A 22,751-nucleotide genomic window follows, 5' to 3' on the forward strand; every position below is an offset into this window, starting at 1 on the left:
TTTTTTTTTTTTTTTTGCGGTACGCGGGCCTCTCACTGTTGTGGCCTCTCCCGTTGTGGAGCACAGGCTCAGTGGCCATGGCTCACGGGCCCAGCCGCTCTGCGGCATGTGGGATCTTCCTAGACCGGGGCACGAACCCGTGTCCCCTGCATCAGCAGGCGGACTCTCAACCACTGCGCCACCGGGGAAGCCCACAGTTTTGCTTTTTAAAGTAGTCATCAAACACTCTTAATAGTGACATACACTGTTGTGTTAGTGAGGTCATGCCTTCTGGAATGGTGACTAAATTTTTTTCTCTGTTTATTTGCTTCTAGTGATATTTAGTAAATCAGGTGACTTAAGATTACAACAAACTAATATTGATAGGATCCATTTCCTGCTTGAGTCTTCCTCAAACAGTACTTATGCAAAATGAAATAATTGCTCGGTATCCTTTTATTTCAAAGATTCTGTAAGAACACAGATACTAGGTCATAATTCTTTTATATCTAAGCACTTGACTAAATTTAATTAATTTGGAATCAGTATTTTAAATTTTAATTGGTTTATTTTACACAGTAATTTTTTAAGACTAGCATTCTTGGCTTCCTTTTTTTAGTGCTAGGGACCACAGTGTCTCCAAAAATGTAATTTATTCAAGAATGGAGACTGAGGGCTTTTTAATTAGATAGAAATCTGACATTTAAATACATAATCACAAACTTGGCAGACTATTAGTTATTCACATATTCTACATCAGAGAACAAGGTGATCAAAAATCCTTGAGATTACAAATTGAGATGTCATTATAATGATCATTTTATCATGTTTAAGAAGTGTAGTTAATTTATTAAGGGGTGGTCACTTTTAGAAAAACTGCTAGAAGTAATTAGTTTTTCATGATCATGTTGTCTACATTTTAAAAATTAATGCAGATAATACGTACAAAGAATACTTCAGAGCCTTCTGTGTATTTTGAGTTAATAAGTAGCAGCCGTTCTCATCATACTGTTTTAACAGAAAAGCAAAGCATACTTTGAATAGGATATCTTTTGAGGTGAAAATAATTCATAACTGAGAACAGATATAACAACCATTTATTCATAAGGGTAAATATGTAGTTCTTATAGATCAGTGTTTCTCAGTCTTTCCTGCACATCAAAATCACCAGGTCTTACCCTAGACTGAGAATCCCTAATGATTAGTGGGTTTCTAATGTTTTAAGATTCCAGGATTCCAAGATGTAGTGGGAGTTGAGAATTACTGCTATAGAGGATAGTTTGTAATTTTTTAGGTGCTTTATTTTAGTTTTTTAGCAAAGTTATTAGTGTTCTCATAAAAACATACTTTATACCTATTGAGCCAGTATTCTAATACTTTTCTTTATTCATGCCATATAAATCTGTCTTGATATCGGTACAGTTCCACTGATAACTGTTTAGCTGTTAAATTGAATTCGGTTTTATTTTCTGTGTGTTTATGATGCATAAAATTAACAAGTAAACTTGTTTTTAAAATATTTTTTGAAACTTACTTTAAACTTAATATTTTAAAATTTATTTTTAAATGACTTCTGAAAGCTTTTGTTTTTGTTACTTTTGAATGGGTTATTTACATTTTTTTTAAGTTTTTATTATCAAAGACTTCAGTTATCATATCCATTATCTCAATTCACTAGTTCCCACACTTGTTTTATCTGTTCATTTTTTCTGTTGTATTTTGAGGCAAATCCTTAACATCATGTCATCTCAAACATTACCATAATTTCTCTAAAATAATGACATTTTCTTACCAAGCATACCTGATCAAAATTGATTAAAACCTGATTATCATACCTATCAAAATTGATGATTTCTTAATGTTGTTGAATACCCAGTCAATCTTGCATTTCCCCAGTAGTCTCAAAAAGTTTTGTTTTGTTTTTTTGTTTTTTTTTTTGCAGTACGCGGGCCTCTCACTGTCGTGGCCTCTCCCGTTGCGGAGCACAGGCTCCGGACGCGCAGGCTCAGCGGCCATGGCCCACGGGCCCAGCCACTCCGCGGCATGTGGGATCCTCCCGGACCGGGGCACGAACCCGTGTCCCCTGCATCGGCAGGCGGACTCTCAACCACTGCGCCACCAGGGAAGCCCTCAAAAAGTGTTTTTTAAGCATTGATTTGTTCAGAATAGGATCTTCTCAAGGGCCACACATGGCATTTGGTAGTTATGTCTCCTGAATGTCTATTACTCTGTTAAAGTTCTCTCCCTCCACCCCAACCCTCAGTTACATTGACTTATTGTGGAAACCTAGTTATATTCTTTTAGAAAATGCCCAATCTGGATTGGTCTGGCTACTTATTTCCTTATAGTGTCATCTTTTTTTTTTTAAGATCACGTGTTCTTGTGTATTCATATTTATTCATTTTTTTAAAATATTTATTTGGCTGTGTCGAGTCTTGGTTGCAGCCTGCGGGTTCTAACCAGGGACCAGGGATCGAACCCAGGCCCCCTGCATTGGGAGCACAGAGTCTTAACCACTTTCTGTCTTTAAAATGTCTCTTTTAAAGAGGAAGTTGCAAGAGCTGGGGTAGAATTGTTCATTTTAAAATTTGGATAACATTTTTACTTGTGAATCATGAATTAACTTGAAGCAATAAGCTTTAAAGAATTTATTTAACTCCAAGTACATTTTATATATGAATTAATATGTTTTAAATCTGGAAATTTTTTTGTCTTCTCAGCAAAGGAAATAGTTGGTGGTAATTGCATACTTCATACTTTGGAGGTATAACGGGCCATAAACATTAGGAGAATTACATTATTACATCAGTTCGTATTTACTTATTTACCAGCCTTCTCAAATGGGATAAGCTTATAACTGTAGGACTAAAATGTTACTCATAGGCTGCTTTTTAACTATCCAGGGTACACATTTTCATTCTCAGTTCTTAATGGTTGATTTTATAGTCCTAAACTGATTTGTTATGGTCATCCATTCTATTGTTCTCAGCTATAGCTTTAAGAAATTTCTTTTATTAATCCTACGTTTACCTCCTCCTTTTCCATGATACCCTGTCACATATTTGAAAACCTTATATTTATCCTGGTGTTCATATTTTTAAAGCTAAACAGCTAAACAACAGAAGTTGATTCAGTGGTAATCAACTTCAGCCTTTGGTTGTAGAAGACAGATTTAAATTAAATCATACTGTAGATTTAATCTTGAAAAGTTTTTGAGAGTTGACAGTTAGGTTTGTGGTATGGCTAAAACAAAGCAAAGCCTTCTAAAGTATATTACTGCTACCTCTGCAATTAGTAGAAGAAAAACTATGTATTTGTGACCATAGTATAAAATGTGCCTCTATCTGAAGGAGGTAAAAGTTATGCAGGAACTTTTCAGTCTCTAAAGATGCACCAAGAAAGCAGTAGATACATACAGGACATTTTAATGTTTTTTTTTTTTCTGAGTTCTTCCTAACTTCATATTTCTCTTCCTTTTAATTTCTATATTTTTTCTTTTTCCTATTAATCTTGATTTTAATTTAAAAATGGTATTCTGTCTCTGAATATACCTCTCCTTTTTGCCCCACTTTCTGAATTTTTCTTGCCCTCCTTAAGTAATTGCTGTGAGCTTTTCACATTCCTAGAAGCATTCTACCTCACCTCAGTGGCATCCTGCTTTATTCATTAATTGCATTTTTCAGCAGTCATTTTAGCACTCTGCTGGGTACTGTAGGGGCTCAGAAAAATTACAAGGTTTCTGTGCTTGTAATCTTGTTTATACTCTGGTGGAGGCAGCATATGCCTGAATATCTCTAATGTGAGGCAAACTGAAATATATAATAGAGTTTAATGTAGTATTAGAGCATAATGAAGTGAGTAATTTATCATCCAAAGGAGAAAGTGGAAGGGCTTTATGGGCCAAAGCCATTTGATTTGGATAAGAATAAAGGATTTAAAAAACACAGCATGAGAAATGTGGTGAAGAATATATCGTGCATGTTTAGGAAGTGACAAGTATTCAGTTGTGAATGAGGCATAGGGTAATTGGGAAAACATGAAAGGCAATGATGTCAGAAAGAACTAGTTTGAGAGAAGATCTTAGAACTGATGCCATCCCAAGGAGTATACTGGAGACTATTAGTCTAAGTAAGGTAAAATTGTGAATCTAAACTAGGGACAGAAATGAGAATGGAAAGAAAGAAACATGGGAAAAATTAAATGTAAAACTAATAGGGGGCTTCCCTTGTGGCGCAGTGGTTGAGAGTCCGCCTGCCGATGCAGGGGACACAGGTTCGTGCCCTGGTCCGGGAAGATCCCACATGCTGCAGAGCGGCTGGGCCCGGGATTCGTGGCCGCTGAACCTGCACATCCGGAGCCTGTGCTCCGCAACGGGAGAGGCCACAACAGTGAGAGGCCCGCGTACCGCAAAAAAAAAAAAAAAAAAAAAAAAAGTAATAGGACTTGGCACCTTACGCTATGATGACTCATGAAGAATTAAACTTGTGGAGGAAATTCATCCTAGGACTTAGGCAAGAGTTCTGTGGGGTTGAGAATTTGAAAGGCCAGAGGAGTGTTATTTAAAACTTTGGTTTAGAGAGATCAGATTTGTAGTTGCTAGACACAGGGCTTGGGGGTGGGGAGAAATTGGATAAAGGTGGTCTACAGGTACAAACTTCCAGTTATAAGATAAATAAGTACTAGGGATGTAATGTAACATGATACATATAACGAACACTGCTCTATGTTATATATGGAAGTTGTTAGGAGAGTAAATCCTAAGAGTTCTCATCACAAGGAGAAAAGTTTTTTTTCCTATTTCTTTAATGTTGTATCTGTATGAGATGATGGATGTTCACTAAACTTATTGTGATAATCATCTCATGGTGTATGTAAGTCAAATCATTATGCTGTACGCCTTAAATTTATACAGTGCTGTATGTCCATTATATCAGTAAAACTGAAAGAAAAAAAAATTTTGTTTAAGTTTCTCAGGTATAAGAGAGCAAGAGGGCTAAAGACTTGAAATTGAAACTTTAAGCACTACACATTTATGTTGTGGGAAAGTAAAGAAGTAAGGGATTGAGGGATGAAATAAATAGGGTTAAAATTAGAAGTGCCTATTCAGTTTAGTAGTTACCATAAAGTTTATCTTATTCGTAAGAATGGGTATAGATCAAATTATAATGGATTAGGAACATAAATTTGATAAGAAAGTACTTACTACTCTTTGAATAAGTGCTTTAGGAAGGAAGGAGAAATGGGATGGTAGTTGAGGAGCAAATCAGGGCCCAAGAGGAAATGTTTACGGTGAAGGAGTATGCATAATCATTAAGAGTATGTGATCCAAATCCAGACATCCTCATTTCAAAAGCTGGCTCAGCTTCACTGTCTCAGCTTTCAGTCATGGATATAATGATAGTAATCCCCATGTTCTAAGGCTAGTGTGAGGATTAAATGTGTTAATACATACAGAGAACTTTTCACAGTGTCTGGCATAGAATGAATGCTGATTTCATATTAGCTAGTATTTGTTTTGAAGGCTAGCTTAAGTCCTAGAATTGATTGTAGTAGATTGGATCAAGAATATAGTGGAAATGTTGGGGCCTGCGAAATATAGAGATACTTTTCAGGACCATTGTGAGAACTGGAAGGAATTCTTACCAAGCTTACATAGAGATTTAGGGGCAGAGCTGGAGCCAGAACTGAAGTCATCAGCTTTTGATAGTCCATATTCTTTCTTCTCACCATTTGTATCTTTATGAAGAAAGGGGGACAGATGAAGAAAGAAGGGAGGACTTTTGAAGTTGATTGAAAATTTTGAGGGAATTCTGATCTCAGTCTTACAAGATACTTGCTGAACATAACAAGGTTGAGAATAGGGTACAGGACTTAAGTCTAGTGGATTTTTAGGAAATTCTTGAAAATAGAATAGGAAATGCGGCTAACATCAAATAACAAAATGTTTGTGGAATCAGTTTGGGGTTGTAGGGTGTGTGTGTGTGTGTGTTTTCACTCTAATATTTTACAAACCTAGATGAAAGCATATACAAAATATAAGATTTGGTTTATCCAAGTCTGGCATTGTAGAGCATTAATGGATTAGGAACAAGCAAGCCAAAATGCTCTAGACATAGTATAGTCTAGCCAAGGGAGAACAGAAAGGGAAGTGGTTATCACATAGGCTAAAAATGGGTTGGTTCAGTGGCTGGTATGGGAGTAGGAGGATCTATCAGATGGAAGAATGAAGTCAGGAAAGGGGATGTAATGTTAGAAATGAATGGCAAAAAAAAAAAAAAAAAAAAAGATGTAGCAAAGGAAGTTGGTAAAACAGACTGATACAGTAAAAATCATCAAAGTAGAACTTTTTAAGAAATAGTGAGACCAGTGTGTCAGACAGATCACAGGATGAGGACAAGAGCTGAGATAGAAAGAAGAAATAAAGCCAGGTGCCAAAGTCTTAATGTAATGAGAGAAAATGTCCCAGTGACCTGATGGCTGTTTTGATGAGAAATGATTGCATGGTCCGACCTCAAAGACATTCTAATTGGTGACGGCAGAACAGCAGTCTGAAAGTAACATTGGGTGGTGGGATAGTGGGATGAATAATGCACCCTTTACTTTCCTTTGGGGAAGGGTTTAGAGAGGTAAAAATGACTTTTTGCGAGGGTTATAAGATAAGTTTCATTAGGACCGAGCAAGCTTTTAATTAAAAATTTTCTCTAAGGAACACATTGAATAAAATGCAATTGTTAATGATAGAAAAGAAAAATGGGTTCTAGAGGGGAAAATAGAAATTGAAGGGAAGGTTGGTGGAAGAGGAAGAATGAATTATTTGAGGAAAAAATAGCAGCTGTCATTCTTGTCAAAGGTAAAATTTTTATTTTCAAGTCAGGAAATAAAATATTGTAAAAACTGCCCCCCTCACCCAGGACCCTGTACTACGTGAATTATAACAGGCCTCAAAGTCCCACCACCAATCCTCTGTTCAGTCGTATGTGAGAATAACGACCACCAGATGTCTTGAAGAGGGAAAAGAAGTGTAACACCAAAAACGGGAAAGAACTTTAAGACCAAAAGATACGATGTAATTGACTTTGGATAGATGTTTCAGAATAGGAAATGAAAGGATAAAACAAATTCTGCATCTCTGAAAAGCATGGATAAAACTGTCGTAGTCGAGAGGAGCCTAAGGGAGGTATGACTAAATCTAATAATGGCATCCTGAAACAAAGAAAGGACACTAGATGCAAATTAAGGAAATCTGAATACTTCATGGACCTTAATTAATAATAACACATTAATAGTGGCTGATTAGTTGCAACATATATCATACTATTGTATGATAGTACAATATATGTATAATATATATGATATATAACTATATCATGCTATAGTAAGATATTAATAATGGGGGGAAAGGGGTGCCCAGGTTATAAGAACTGTGGAGAATTTTTAATTTTTCTGTAAATCTAAAGCTGTTCTAAAGTAAAAGTTTATTAAAAATTATAGGTAAAATTTGCAAATGATTTAAGGTAAGTTATCAAGAACAGTTTAATTCTTCAATTGTAATGGACAAGGTTAGGGATGTCTGTGTGCCTCAGCAAAATATGACCTGAGGGATAGAGGGATAGATAGGTACATAATTTGTAATCACTTCATCCCTGTGGACTTTGAATCTCTATCAGATAGACAGGTACATGGCAGTGTGGCCATCAGTCTCAGGGAGGAAGGGCTAGTAATGTGTCAGAACTAATACAAGAAATTTATTAAATTGCTGAGTCACTCAAAATGCTGGGTGGCCCAGCTGATGAAGATCATTTCACATAGAAGGGATCCCTGTGACACCTTCCTTTTCATGTGGCAGTTTATGAAGCTCTTTGACGTTATTTGATTCTTACAACAATACTGAAAATAAAACAGACGTTTTTATCCCCCATCTCAATGTGCATAAATAGTGTTTTTTACAGCATACCTGCTGCCTTGAAGATGTAAATCATTAAAGTTATTTCTACAGCTAAAAGTAATCCATTAGAGCCAATGTGCATAACGTGTTTTATATGTTTTTTTACAAAGGGAAGATAGTAAATGTATTTTTTCTCACAGCTAGGAGTTAACATTAATATGAAAAATACAGTGCAGACTTCCTTTTCAGAATTCATTATTATGGCGTAAATAGTACATCATGAAATAGTTCGTAGGTTTTTATATTTTTGTGTAGCAGACAACACTGAGAGTAAACCTAAAAAAAAAAAAATTACCTTATTGACAAAATAAATTTTTAGAGAAGAGTACACTGAAGGAAATTGTGGAAACTATCCTTAGAGGCTTTAAAAGTCCAATAAAAACCTCAAGACTATTCTAGTGATTTGGAACTGTGAAAGATGACTGAAATAGTTTTTCTAAGTTACCAGACTAGGAGAAGAAATAGTGGAAGAGAAATACATGCTAGTGGCGCTAAGGACAGTGACTGCCCTCATCTCTTGAAGTACTTTTGCATCATGCTCTGGGCTGCCTAAAGTGAAGAAAGATCATTTGGCAAGAGGATAGATCATCTGACTTAGTAGCAAGTGACCCAGAATGGTGAGAATAAATGGAGAAGTAGGGAGATTATGAAGTAGCATTTGGATAGTAGCAAGAACAGTGGGGACCTCATAGCTTACATTCCGCATTTTGCTGAGCTTTCCATTATCTCCTTACTAGAGGAGATAAATTGTATCTACTTGGAGCCACAAAATTTCATGAATATTTTCACGAGAAAATTAACAGTCTTATTTTTACTAAAGTGTAATGTTGTTTATTAAAACATGGCATTCTTTTTTTTTAAGTCTTTCACACTTCAAAAAGGGCTTTAGCCTAGTCTCTTAATTCTTAATTACCATTTTTAATTAACTTTAATTATTTTAATTCTCAGTGATTATTTTTCCATGATGTCTTGATGTTTTAAATAATATTGTGCTACTAAGGTGTCTCCATTACAAATCCCAGACTTAAAGTTTCTTTGAATAAATTTTTCATCATCTTTGAATATTTTGGTGAAGTATTATGATTGTTTAATTGTATATTGGCATGGCAGAGATGTATTTTAGAAGAAACCATTTTCTGAAAAAATGAAGTGTTTAGACTGATATATCAAATGTATTGATGTTTTTATATGTGTTTCATGAATTAGTAATTTTTCTTGAAATATCAACAGAGAAAGACAAATGATAAGTAACTTAGAACTATAAGTTTTGGAATCTAACTACATGTCTAATAAGAGTATGCAAGATCAAAATGACTGTGAGTACATACCTAGGAATTAGGAATGTATCTTACATTGGCAGCATTTTAAGATATCCATTGAATGTTAAATGGAAACAACCTATCAAATGTAATGAGAGCTCTGGTATTTAACATTGAGAAGTTAGTAATACCATAGAATAGTTAAAGTGGTGGATCCTAAAAGGCACTAAAGTCTATTATGCATGAGTAATTATTAGACATGAGAAGTTTCTATTTTAAAATTAGATCCTTATTTCTGGATTTACTTTAAAAATAAAATTGGTGAGTAGATACAGCATGATTTGCCATGAGTTAATAATTGGTAAACAATTGTGGTGGATACATGGGGCTCATTATTTTAGTCTCTCTACTTTTGTATATGTTGGAAATTTTCCAAAACAAAAGGTAAAATCTAAAAAATAAAAGTGGAGAAATAAGAAAAAAAGATGGGGGGAGGGAATCCCCAAAAATGGTATGTGGAGTGGTAGCGAATAAACTCATACAGAGCAAGAGTGTAAATGAGAAATACCATTCTACTGATGGGGGGGTTACTCAGAAAAGGTAAAAGGAGATTGGGAGGGAAAAATTTTATAAGTCAAAAACTAAAGAAGTTAAAAATTGTGAGTCTTCAAGAGCCCTTCACCCTGCCAATGAAAGGTCATAGTTTCTGTAAAGTAAAAAGATAAACAAACTTGGCTAAAAGAGTAACATCTGAAACCAGAGGTAACAGCACATCCTTATGACATGTACAAGAAAGCTGGAAAGAGAAAAGAAGAAATAAAACATGAACTTATGGGACAACAGTACTAAGGGCCAGTTCTACCCAGGTATGTCATGAATTAACTTCATGTAGGTTGAATGTTTGTCGCCTTTATCATGAGAAGGAAAAAAAAGAACATATAACTCATTTCTTTAGTGAACTAATATTTATTGAGCATTAAGCTGGTATATAAGAATTTAAGGGATGAAAGGAATCCAAGTTTATTGATAATTGAAATATGGGTAAAAGATGCTGAGACAAAGGGAATTCCGTGGAATAAATGAAGAATCCTGAAGATGACAGAACAACAGTAAGACTGGAAAGTAGAACAGTAGAAATAAGAAGGAAGTGTTAAAACTGCTAGGTAAAGGATAGGAAAATACTGAAAGAGAAAGCCTGTGTGATATAGAGACTTTTTCTCATTCTTTTTACGGAGGAAGTGTTGTAACTGAGAAACTTGTGTTATACCTACTTGAGTGTGGAATTAAGGAAAACAGATTTTGGTAAGATTTTCTTTAGGTCACTTGAATGAATTAAATAATGATGTTCAGGGTGATTTTGTCTCTAAAAGTAAAGGACTTATATATGTTTTGCAAGCTCTAATTGTTTAATTTCAAGCACGTTTATAAAGTAGGTAGCACTTGTATAAAAAAGTGAGTTACTGTTATGTTGAAGATGATTTTTTTTTAGATTTGGCTCCTCACTATGAACCATGGATGTGAATTTTTCAAGTCTCTGACTTGGAAGTATATTCTTTATGCTGTGTTTGCTTTTCCATAGGAAATGGAATGTTGTATATTTAATTTTTTTAACATAACACAGGTATGTACCTTAGTTCTAATATTTAATGATTTCATTGAAACCAATTAATTTTATCTACTACTTATCAGCAACTAATTTTTCTAAATATTATAAAAATTAACTTTCAGGAACCATTTGGAACGGTCAGCCCTAAGCCGTGCAGCCATCGTGCTTAAATTGGTTTTTGTAAACGACTTGTGTGTGTTTCGTAAAATATGCTTTATTTTAAAATTAGGGCTTCCTGTTGCAGCTGTTCCAGGAGCTCTGAGTCCTTTGGCTATTCCAAACGCTGCTGCAGCAGCTGCTGCAGCTGCTGCTGGCCGAGTGGGAATGCCTGGAGTCTCAGCTGGTGGCAATACAGTCCTGTTGGTTAGCAATTTAAATGAAGAGGTTAGTAAAATAATTTTCTGGTGTTTATTTTTTCACTCCATTTCATTTGTGAAAGTTTTTCATGTTTATTTCATTTTGCACTTGCCTTTCTTTTTATGTACATTCATTAGTCAAAGTATTTTCCGTGTGTTTCTACTTCCGAATAAAATCTATGTACTTGTTTAGGTAATACTTTATTTCCGTAGACAGTCATATCTCTTTTAATATATATATATATATATTTTAACCTAACTACCTATTTTTCCTAAGAAAAATATGGTGAAGTACTGTAGTTTGGCTTTTTATCTTTTTGTTGTTCTCAAAAGGCAAATGTGATCTAATTTGCAGATGTAACTGTAAAACAATTTTGCTCTTTGCCTTTTCTAATAATTTGCTTGTTCATTTCATGCTTATGTGTCATTGCATTTTTTTAAATCTTATTTTATGTGAACTACTCTAATACATTTTTCTTTGAAGGTTCTTCCAAAGATCTTGACGAGGCACTCTTCAAGTCTTTCTTAGTAATTTTTTCTTTGCAGTTATTAGTCATTGTCTTCTAAAAATATTTTTCAACTTTACCCCTCCCTGAACCCCTCCCACCCCGTTAAATAAAGTTTATTGCTGAGTTATTTTCTTTAGTTGTACATTTTATGTCTGGTATATTTTATTTTGATTGCTATGGAAGCTGGTATGAAATGTGGGAAGCTCAGTGTATCAGTTTATGATGTCTAATTTGAATATTTGTTTCATTTTTAATTGGCCTCTGTTAATACGAACATTAAGCTATTTTATCATTTAGCACTATTGTCATCCACAGTTCTGCATGCTAAAATGTTTGAATCAGAGTGCCTTTGTTTTTCTCAAGAATTTTGCCTGCATTTCATAACCAGCCATGCTTATGCAGTTAAAGTTCAAAGTTTAAAATTCCTGTGCATGCTTTCCTTCCCTATGTTGAGATGAAATGCTGTAATTTACTCTTTGATATAGATGTACTTTACCCATATTTGTCTTGGATGACTACATTTTACTCAGTTTTTCTTGTACAGTACATAAACCAACCATTTTCTGACCAAATCCTGCATTTCCTATGTACTGACCTATATTTTATTTTTTTTTTTTGTTCCCCAATTCCTTATTTTTTTCTTCTGCATTGCTGTTTCCCTTCCCCATTTCATCCTTTTCCCTGTGTGTTCACCTTCCCTTTCCTTGTCTTTTCCCAAATACCCATTCCCTTCCCTGTCTTATCCTTTATTTTCCTTGTCCTTGTCTTCATCCCCTGTCTCCATTCCCTATGTTCATGCTTCTGTGCTTGAACAAATGTTCCTCGGACCAACTTGCCCCAATTAACCGCCTTGAACCATGATCCATGACCACCTCACCATTCTGCGGGAACCACCCTTCGTTATGGATGATCTGTTCATCTCCGCTCTTCCTCGACTCTTCTCTCTTCTTGTCTTACGCTGCTTGCTCTTCTCTCCTTCTAAAGATGGTTACGCCCCAAAGTCTGTTTACCCTCTTCGGTATGTTATTGTTAGCACTATACTTTTATTATTGATTTGATTTTTGTTTCACCTTAATTCTTATTTGTAGCTAGCACTTTGGCTTAAAGTTGAATAGTAAATCTTTTGCTATTTTTCTTTGCTATTTAAAACTCTCCATAGACACAAAATTTGTTTTAATGCATGCTGATTTATTTTGCATGGTCTTTAATTTAATATCATTCACATAGCTTTGAGGGTTTATCAGAGATTATTCTTTTCAAAATTCACTGTTCAAAATCTTGATCTTCTTTATTCATTTGTGAGAATGATGAGTTTGAATGAGTGATCATGTTGATGTCTGAATGTTTCATTAATATGTCAGAAAGATAATCTTTAGCTGACTTGCATGTAAAATTAATTCCATTTTTGGATTACCTCTCTGTGGCTCCAAAAAAAGGTGTTTATGGAGATGTGCAGCGTGTGAAGATTTTGTACAACAAGAAAGACAGTGCTCTAATACAGATGGCTGATGGAAACCAATCACAACTGGGTAAGATTAAATTATATGTTATCTATACATCTTCAAATCTGATTTCAAATATATAATCTAAACCTGTGAATAAAAGCAAACTCTTTATATTAGTAAGAAGCCATTTATTAATAGCCAGGGTTCAAAATGTCATGTTAATTTTCATATTTTAACATGAATAGTTGTACATGATGAACATATTTGTATTTTTCTGCTGTCCTCTTCCCATTTCTTGTGTGGAGTCTAAGGAAGAAATGTTTTGGCTTCAGAATTACAATAACAATTTCACATAAGAATTATGACATACATATTAAAGATCCTTAGTGTTTTTCATTCCTGGATACTCCTTATAATCAAAGTTAACAGTTCATATAGTCCACGGAATCCTGATTAACGCTGTGTTATTTTAATTCTTCTAAAGTCATTTGCAAGTGTTTAACTAAACTTAGTAAAGGAAAGAGTCACATGGGAGATGTATTTTAGAGATACCAGGTTCTTACAAAATGAAAAACCTACACCCCAAATACCCCACTGTTAATCCTTTTTGAAATCTTAAAATGTACTTCAGACAAGTTACACTTATACTATTAGATAAATAATTGATGACTTATGCACAAAGCCAAATCACATAAATCTAGAATGTAGCTGCATATTCATGGTGTGATTGACTCTAAAGTCAATATGTTCTTAGCTTATAATTCTGTTAGTTGAGATTTGGGGATGATGGTACTTTAGATTGGTGTACTCACATTATTAATTTTGAAATTTGCCATTTTTGGTATAAAAACTAGTGTATTTTTGCTATTAAACTATATGCTTAGTTTGTGAGACTCACAAACTAAGAACATGATGAACTAGACCTTTTAGCCTTTGGAGTTAGAAGTAAGTTTGAAATTCAGTGTTTCTTACCAGCTATTATCCATCTTTAGTGGAAGTTATATAAAAGTGCTGATTATGTCATAGATGCTCATTAAATCTTTTCTTCTTCCTCTGCTTGTGTACACTTCTGTACCCTGGTGGGTGTAGTCATTGCCATTGTTTTTATGAACTTTGTCAGTAGCATTTTTCAGTTTTTGTTTCATAGTTGACAAAGCATTCTTAAATGTTTGATTTTTTTCCTCATTGTGTGAGCTGTGGGTGGCATTACCCTCATGTAAATAAAGGATACACAATCATTACGGTTGAGAAGTACCTGAGGTAGAATTTAACCAAATTTTTCATGCTATTTTTGGTTTTGTTTTATGTAAGGACTATTTAGATAAGTGATACTTTAATTTTTGCTATACTTGTATCAGTCTGCTTGGGCTGTTAATACCACAGACTGAGTGGCTAAAACAACAGAAATTTATCTTCTTATAGTTCTGGAGGCCAGTAGTTAGGTGCCAATAGATTTGGTTTCTGGTGAGGACTTTCTTCCTGGCTTTCAGACAGCTCCATTCTCCATATGTCCTCACATGGCCTTTCCTCTGAGCCTTTTCTCAGCCTCTGAGGCTCTGATTTCTCTTCCTGTACTTATAAAGATACCAGTCTTATTGGATTGGGGCCTCACCCATGTGACCTCTTTTAACCTAAATTACCTCCTTAAAGGCCTTGCCTCCAGGTAGTCACATTGAGGGATTAAAGCTTCCATATATCACTTTTGGGAGAATACAGTTCAGTGCCTAACAGTACTTACATTTATAAATCTTTTACCCCTAATTTTTATAAGATTTTTTTACTAAAGCTTTGACTTACTAATAGCATGATTTATAGGTTTCAAACTATATATAGTGGCAAATAATTTATTATTTCTCATTGCCGCCAGGTTAGATTTTACTTTCTTGAAGTATATGTCCATAAAAATACATACTTGCACCTTTAGTGCCTTTATAGCACACACACAAACACACAAATCCTATACAAAACTAGGGTGTGCTATTGAAAAAAAAAGTGAAATTTTTAAAAATGTAGTATGCTTTTTTTATGGGCTCTGTTCTCATTCTTCTTGGTTTTCATGGGACTCTGTTTGGAAATACTCATTGTTTTATAATATAGGCAGATGTTTTTATGCTCAGGAAGTAGTATGAGAGAAATAAACAGCAAGATATAGTCAGTAGTATACAGGTGTGAATGGGATTGTTGCAAATCTTAGAGGCCATGTGAAATCATTTTAGACTAGAGTTTTAAAATTTGCAAACATTAAGATGTTTCAATTTCTATCATAACCTATTTAATTGATACTGGAATTTTCTTAAATTGGATATTTTCGGAATAATATAATTTGTAAATTATGTTTTGAAGTAGTGTACTGATCTTCAATGATTAAAGTGAATGAATTCTAAGGAAATGTCAGAGTAGTTCCTTGTTAAAATAATTATCTTGTTTCTCCAATTCATATTTTCAAGAACTACTTACAAGGAAGCCTCAACTGTTTTTATTTAATATGTAGCTGCCATCTCAAAAGTAAACTTACTTCTTCTTTAACTACTAAATTATATCTAGCGAAGTGTGCTGTAAAGGGAGTAGGAATCATGTAACTCTGGTGTTGTGATATTTGAGCAATTTTTAAGTATGTGTATATATTGGCTTTCACTTCTTCATTACTGTGAGTAGTGGAGAACTCTTAAGTCACACTTTGAGGTATTGCTGGTCTCATAGAAGGGAGCTCTCAATAGACCTTCCCCCCAAAAAAACAGTCAAAAGAAAGGAGGGAGAAATAGCAAATGATATGGAAAAAATGGGGGAAAATAGAAATTTGAAAGTAATGATAGAATCAAGTCCGGATGTATCAATAATAACAACAGATGTAAAGGAGTAAATTCATCAATTAAAGGACAGATTTGATTTTTTTAAAGCCACCTATTTGTTCTTTACAAGAGATGTGAGGTGCAAAGATGTAGAAAGATTGAAAGTAAAGGGATATAAAAAGGATAATTGACAGGTAATAAGCAAAAGAAACTTATGTACCTGTATTCATTTAAGATAAAGATTATTGATAAAAGATTTATTAGTTCACCAAGAAGATGACAACAGTTTTATGTGTATGTGTGCCTAATGAAATAGCTTCAAAATGTGTAAATTATAAATGGATAGAACTGCAGGGAGAATTGAGCAAATTCACCACTATAATGGAGGTTTTTATACACCTTGCTGAATTATGTCAGGCAGACCCCCCCCCCAAAAAAAATCAGCAAGACGCAAAAGATACAGCACAATTACATTAACAGAATTAAACATGTATAGAATTAGGCATCTAATAGTTATACATCCAACACACTCTTTTTAAGTACACAGGGAATGCTTACAGAAATTGATCACAAACTAAACTATAAAGCAAGCTTCAGTAAATTTCAGAGAGTATCATACAGACCAAATTCTCTGACTACTGCACAATTAAGTTAAAGAGTTAATAACAGAAAGATACATTTTAAATCTCCAGGTATCTGGAAATTGAAAAATAATTCCAATATCTCATGTTTCAAAGAAGTTAGTTTAATGGGAATTTTAAAATATGTAAAACTAAATGATAATAGAAGTACTATACATATTAGTATGTGTGGTACAGTGAAAGTGATGTTTTACAGAATGTTTTAACTGTTAAGAATAATGGTATAGGGACTTCCCTGCTGGTGCAGTGTTTAAGAATCCGCCTTCCTGGGCTTCCCTGGTGGCGCAGTGGTTAAGAATCTGCCTGCCAATTCAGGAGACACAGGTTCAAGCCCTGGTCCGGGAAGATCCCACGTGCCGAGGAGCAACTAAGCCCGTTTGCCCTAGAGCCCTGCTCTGCAACAAGAGAAGCCACCGCAATGAGAAGCCCGCGCACTGCAGCGAAGATACTGCCCCCGCTCGCACCAACTAGAGAAAGCCCACATGCAGCAACGAAGACCCAATGCAGCCAAAAATAAATAAATTTATAAGAAAAAAGAATCCTGCCAATGCAGGGGACACGGGTTTGAGCCCTGGTCTGGGAAGATCCCACAGGGGAACAACTAAGCCCATGCGCCACAACTATTGAGCCTGCGCTCTAGAGCCTGTGAGCCACAACTACTGAGCCCACGTGCCAAAACTACTGAAGCCTGCATGCCTAGAGTCCATGCTCTGCAACAAGCCACTGCAGTGAGAAGCCTGCGCACTGCAACAAAGAGTAGCCGCCTGCTCGCCACAACTTGAGAAAGCCCGCACACAGCAACGAAGACCCAACACAGCCAATAAGTAAATAAATAAATAAAATTTAGGAAAAAAAAGAATAATGGCATAAACCCAAGGAAAAGATATAATAAAGACAAGACTAGAAATCTAGAAATCAATGGTATAGAAAACAGTTGAGAGAAAAAAAATAAAGCTAAAAGTTGGGTCCTTTGACAAGACTAATAAACAAGTGGATATCAAGATTCATTTTTTTTTAAATGGGAGAGGCAACACAATATTTTTAATTATAAAGGGGATAATTATTGATATAGTTCCAGTTCCACATTATGTAAACTCCTGTACGTATCTTTTTTTTTTTAACCATCTTTTAACTTCTCATTATTCATTACTATCTTCAGAGATAAAGGGAGAGGTAGAAAATAGTACTCAACCAAAAATGACGTTTCCACTATGCAGTATTGACTTTTTTCTTCTTGATCATTGATTGCTTTGCTCATTGATGCCATATTTCTTGGAACAGATTTCAAGATATTAGAGTCCTGTTATTTAAACTTGATTCATTTAAAATTATTCTAATCGTTTCCTTCTTTGTTTAATCAATATATATACCTCCATTTTTGATGAGCTTTTTATTTTTTAATACCCTTAAAAGCCCCGGTATTCTAATTACCCCTCTCCTTAACCCCCATCCACTTTAAATTTACTCACATCCTTTTATCAGCAATCAGCTGACTAGAATCTCCCTTATTACCTGGTTACTTTCTGAGTTAGCTGTTTGGTTATTTTGCTTTATTTTTAACCCCATTTCTCTATCATCCATCTCCTCTTTGTGCAGTTACTATGCCTAGGACCTCTTGTTGTTTTGTTATTTGTGCCCTTCAGCATCTCAAAGCTCAACTGTTCGTGCAGTATTTTTATAACTTCTCAAAGCTGCACTAAAACACCTTTTCTTAGGACCACCTTAGTCTACTTCTTTATGCCACTTTATTCCCAAAACTCATTCCTTACAACACATTTTGTATGAGGTAATAGCACTTTATCATAAGCAAAGTTCTGTTCACTTAAAACAATTAATAGAACCTTAAAAATATTTTATAATTTAAGTAAGCTTTATTATAAAAGTTTACATACCATCACTATGGATAATTGAGTTGATTTTATAAGTATATGCGAAATACAGTGTAAGGAAGTTAAGGCCTGACAGCTTATTTTTTTTATTAGCCTCAGTTGAAAATCTAAGAAAAAACTATTACAGATGTATAACACTGCAGTAAATCAGGAAGAGTAAACTTTTTTTCCTTCCAGTTTTCAGATATAATTGACATACAGCACTGTGTAAGTTTAAGAGGTCCAGCATTAATGATTTGATTTGTATACATCATGAATTGATTATCACAGTAAATTTAGTGAACATCCATCATCTCATATAGTTGTAAAATTAAAGAAATAGAAAATTTTTTTGTGTTATGAGAACTCCTAGGGTTTACTCTCTTAACAACTTTCATGTATAACATACAGCAGTGTTAAAATTACATTTATCATGTTGTACGCTACATCCTTAGTATTTATCTTATAACTAGAATAGTAAACTTATTTTTACAAATTAGGGAAGCTATAAATGAAAAAGATTTTTTGGAATGGTACCTTATACTTTTATAGCATTTTCCTTTTCAGACCTGTTTTATATTTAACTGGTTTATTCTATACAAGTAAGTATGACAAGATGCATGGATTTAACAAATTCTGGGTATCTCCTGTGTCAGACTGTGTACTGTAGTATACTAATCAAATTAAAACATTTGAGAGTAGGGATTTTATTCTCAATTCCCTGCTCTTCCATATTGCCTTTACCTCTCTGTTTAATACTCTAATACTTTGATTTGAGTAGTCAAATAGACCTTCAGTTTAGCTAAACTATATGACTTATGACATGGTTTTCTTCAGTTGTGACTAGTGAATAAAACATAAAACGTGTAACTGTTCTCTAATCTCAGACCAGTTCTTTTAGTTGAAAAGTAACCCAACTGCTGCCTCAAGAAGTAGCTATGTGATGTTCTGTGTTTAGGCACTGTGCTGTGTGCTGTGGGGAGAGACACTGGTTCCTGCTTTCATGTATCTTACAGTCTGAAGGAGGATATAAATAATTAAAATGTAATGAATTTATAAAAATAAAGGGTACTGCATGGGGGAATATCTAGTGAGGTTCTGACCCTTTTCTAGAGGATGAAGAAAAGGCCCTCTTGAGGAAGTAACATTAAAGGATAAATAGATTAGGAGGGATAGTGAAGGAGATAGGAAATTGTTATAAATAGAAGAGCATGCAAACGGGGCTAAAGGTAAAAAAAACTAGTGTTTAAGAAAATACGTTTTGTACACCTGGAACATTAAGTACAAGGAGTACAGTACTAAGATACTGTGGGTTCCGTGAGGAGGGCTAGGATGGTTCTTGTCTTACCACTTGATTCTCAGCATTAACAAAGTGGTTAGTATTGTATATCATCAATAAATGTTTATTCAGGGAGGCTTGATAGAGATGTTAGGGTCAGACTGAGAAAGGCATAAGCCATGTTAAAGAAAGAATAAGTTTAGACATTATGCCTAAGGGTTTTAAGCAGGTAGTGACATAGATTTGTATAGAATGGATTGGAGAAAAGTAGAGAAAAATCCAACAAGACAAATTAGGAGACTGATTGAGTTATCCAGATAAAAAAAATAATGGCAGTGAAAAGTGTAGAAATAGAAGATGAATTTGAGAGTAATTAAGAGGATGGGTATGGTAGGACTTGGCAACTAGGATATGGATCAGCAGGGAGAAAATGTTACAGATGAGTACTGAGTTTCTTGGGCATTTAGCAGGACTGTCAAGGAAGAGAGAGACTCACATTTTGGATTTTTCGTTCTATGAAAGAAGCTGGCTTTTTTGTCTCAATGCCTTGTCTAGTGCAAATGAACTTGTTTTGTCACCAGTGGCTGTTGTAAATTCATGGTTTATTTTAAAATCATAACAGAATTCAGATATTTCAACTTTTCTAAAATGAGAATTATTTTTGCTTTGAACCTTGATATTGTTTTTTAATAGGCATTCTTCCCCTTTATAGCCATGAATCATCTTAATGGACAGAAGATGTATGGAAAAATTATTCGTGTTACTCTGTCTAAACATCAGACTGTACAACTACCTCGAGAGGGACTTGATGATCAAGGGCTAACAAAAGATTTTGGTAATTCCCCACTGCATCGTTTCAAGAAACCTGGATCCAAAAATTTTCAGAACATTTTTCCTCCTTCTGCAACCCTTCACCTATCTAATATCCCGTAAGTATTAAAGCTGGAGTAGTTTATTAAGGATATACATTTTAGGAATAAAATATAAACATTTTTTATTAATTGTTTTTCTTTTTTTCCATCTAATTTTCCCAGCCCTTCAGTAGCAGAAGAGGATCTGCGAACACTGTTTGCTAACACTGGGGGCACTGTGAAAGCATTTAAGTTTTTTCAGTAAGCAAGCTTTCTTGTCTTTACATTAGTGACTTGATAGAAGTAAAAGTTTTCTTCAAGTAGTTGTTCTTTTTGTTTCTAGACATCTTTGATTCTGGAATGGGCAAAAGTTAAGCATTTAAGCCCTTCCTAATTTTTATGAAGTATCTAATTTCATAATTTTGTTTCAGAAGAGATCACAAAATGGCTCTTCTTCAGATGGCAACAGTGGAAGAAGCTATTCAGGCCTTGATTGATCTTCATAATTATAACCTTGGTGAAAACCATCATCTGAGAGTGTCTTTCTCCAAGTCAACAATTTAAAAAAGGGGAGATGAAGATTGGCGGTGAATCACATTGTTTGGTGTCAACACCTATTGACTGTTCAGAAAAGTGGGGACCAGAGTTTGATTTTTTTTGTTGTTTTCTTTTTTTTTTCTTCTTTCCCATGCTGTTATCATTCCTTGGTTATAAAATGAAATGGCATATGTAAAGGCAGAGTTATTAACTGCTCTTTCATCTGTTCTGTAGAGAAGCCATTTTTATTGTCTGTTTAAAATTTTAATTTTACTTTCCTTTTTCAACTTAGTTGACATACGTGCCTTAAAAAGGAAAACTAGTGTTGCTATTGTGCATTTACTAGAAGAAAGGAATTGGTTGTCTAGGGCACACTGTTAAATGGGAATTAACAATATGTTTAGGCAGGGGTGTGTAAAAAGGTTAAGTTTTTGTTTCTCCTGCTTGGAACTTATTTTGAATTATTGGCTTGTCACATTTCTTTCTATTTAATCAGATAAGATACATGGTACTGAAAGAATAAAGCAGCATTTTTTTAGTTTTTACTACCTTAGGCTTTATTGCTTTAAAAAGAAACATTGGCCTTTTGTATCTCACAGTTCTGGTCTAGATTCAGTTATGAATGTAGGCATTAGTTAAAATTAACAAGATGCAGAGTATTAATTTCTTAAGACAAAGTGATTTCTGTAAGTTTGAGCCCTATGTGGAAAGCATTGTGGAATCTTAACCTTTTTGTACACACTCTTGTGGGACGTATCATATAAATGTCAGCACTAAGTAACGTCTTGTTTGTGGCTGAATATTTTTCGTAGATGTTTTTGAAGTTGACATGATTTATGTGCATTTAAATATATATTGCCATCCTTAGTTTGTAATTAAGATTTGGAATACGGTTGTGGATTTCTGAGCATGTGCAGACTGGTCTAGCTAGTTCAGGAACTGGTGCATGTATTTTTCAAAGATAAAAGAAAGTGTACTGCGAAAATTTGCAGGGAGGTTAATTTTGTGGCAGTTTTCTAAAACTGACAACCAGGTGGGACCAAAGTTTATGTGCCTTTAGTCTTAATTTACCTTGCATTGTAATATTCAGTTTTAATAAATCTTCAAAATATTTTGTATTTAGGAATAGATCTGACTTTGACTTTAATAAAAACATGGCTCAGAATCTACAGGTCAAATTAATTTGAACAGTTCTTGTCAATCTGAATTGTTGATTCTGTTTAAATGACCAATACTTTTTCAAATTGATGTACTTAGTTTCAAGGTTCATAGATTCTGTTATCTATGTAGACAGAATGGTCATGTATATTTTCTATTAGTTGAGTTTTTACATCTTTAGAAATGTAAAATTCAGTATAGTTTGAAAGCGGCACAATTAAAAATTAATTTTCTAACAAAGTTGGGAGGTTTGATGGTTGTTTAATTTCCTTTTGTGTGTACTCTGCTTACCTCTGTAGCATGCTCAATAAACACTTCTGTAGCTCTGTATTCACCTTTTCTGTCTCTCTCTGCTGCCTTTTCTCTCTCTTCTTCTTTGTTTTTCACTCCACTGTGCTTCTGAATTCATGTTTATTCTCTGCCAGGGTGGGAAAGGAATAATAATATTACAATTCTATGGCTTTATACCATAAATAAATCTAGATGCTGTGAAAATATACCAGCTGGTTTTTTTTTAATTTGAAAGATG

General features: G+C 34.4%; 1 protein-coding gene across 4 annotated transcripts in view; it reads left to right on the forward strand.

Moving 5' to 3' along the window:
- PTBP2 (polypyrimidine tract binding protein 2) overlaps positions 1–21,091 on the forward strand; it is a gene marked incomplete at its 3' end in the record, with an annotated part of 47,847 nt that extends 26,756 nt beyond the window's left edge. The window contains exons 6-11 of one of the 4 annotated variants that reach the window (XM_079697456.1): positions 11,019–11,173; positions 12,639–12,672; positions 13,091–13,183; positions 20,389–20,605; positions 20,711–20,788; positions 20,959–21,091. In XM_079697456.1, the coding sequence (XP_079553582.1) occupies positions 11,019–11,173; positions 12,639–12,672; positions 13,091–13,183; positions 20,389–20,605; positions 20,711–20,788; positions 20,959–21,091 (710 nt within the window). The remainder of the gene's footprint in view (positions 1–11,018; positions 11,174–12,638; positions 12,673–13,090; positions 13,184–20,388; positions 20,606–20,710; positions 20,789–20,958) is intronic. The other 3 variants (XM_079697457.1, XM_079697458.1, XM_079697459.1) reach the window with 3 other exon arrangements.
- Between the last annotated feature and the right edge of the window lie 1,660 nt (positions 21,092–22,751).

The sequence above is a fragment of the Hyperoodon ampullatus genome (assembly GCF_949752795.1).
Source record: "Hyperoodon ampullatus genome assembly, chromosome: 2".
Lineage (NCBI taxonomy): Eukaryota > Metazoa > Chordata > Mammalia > Artiodactyla > Ziphiidae > Hyperoodon > Hyperoodon ampullatus.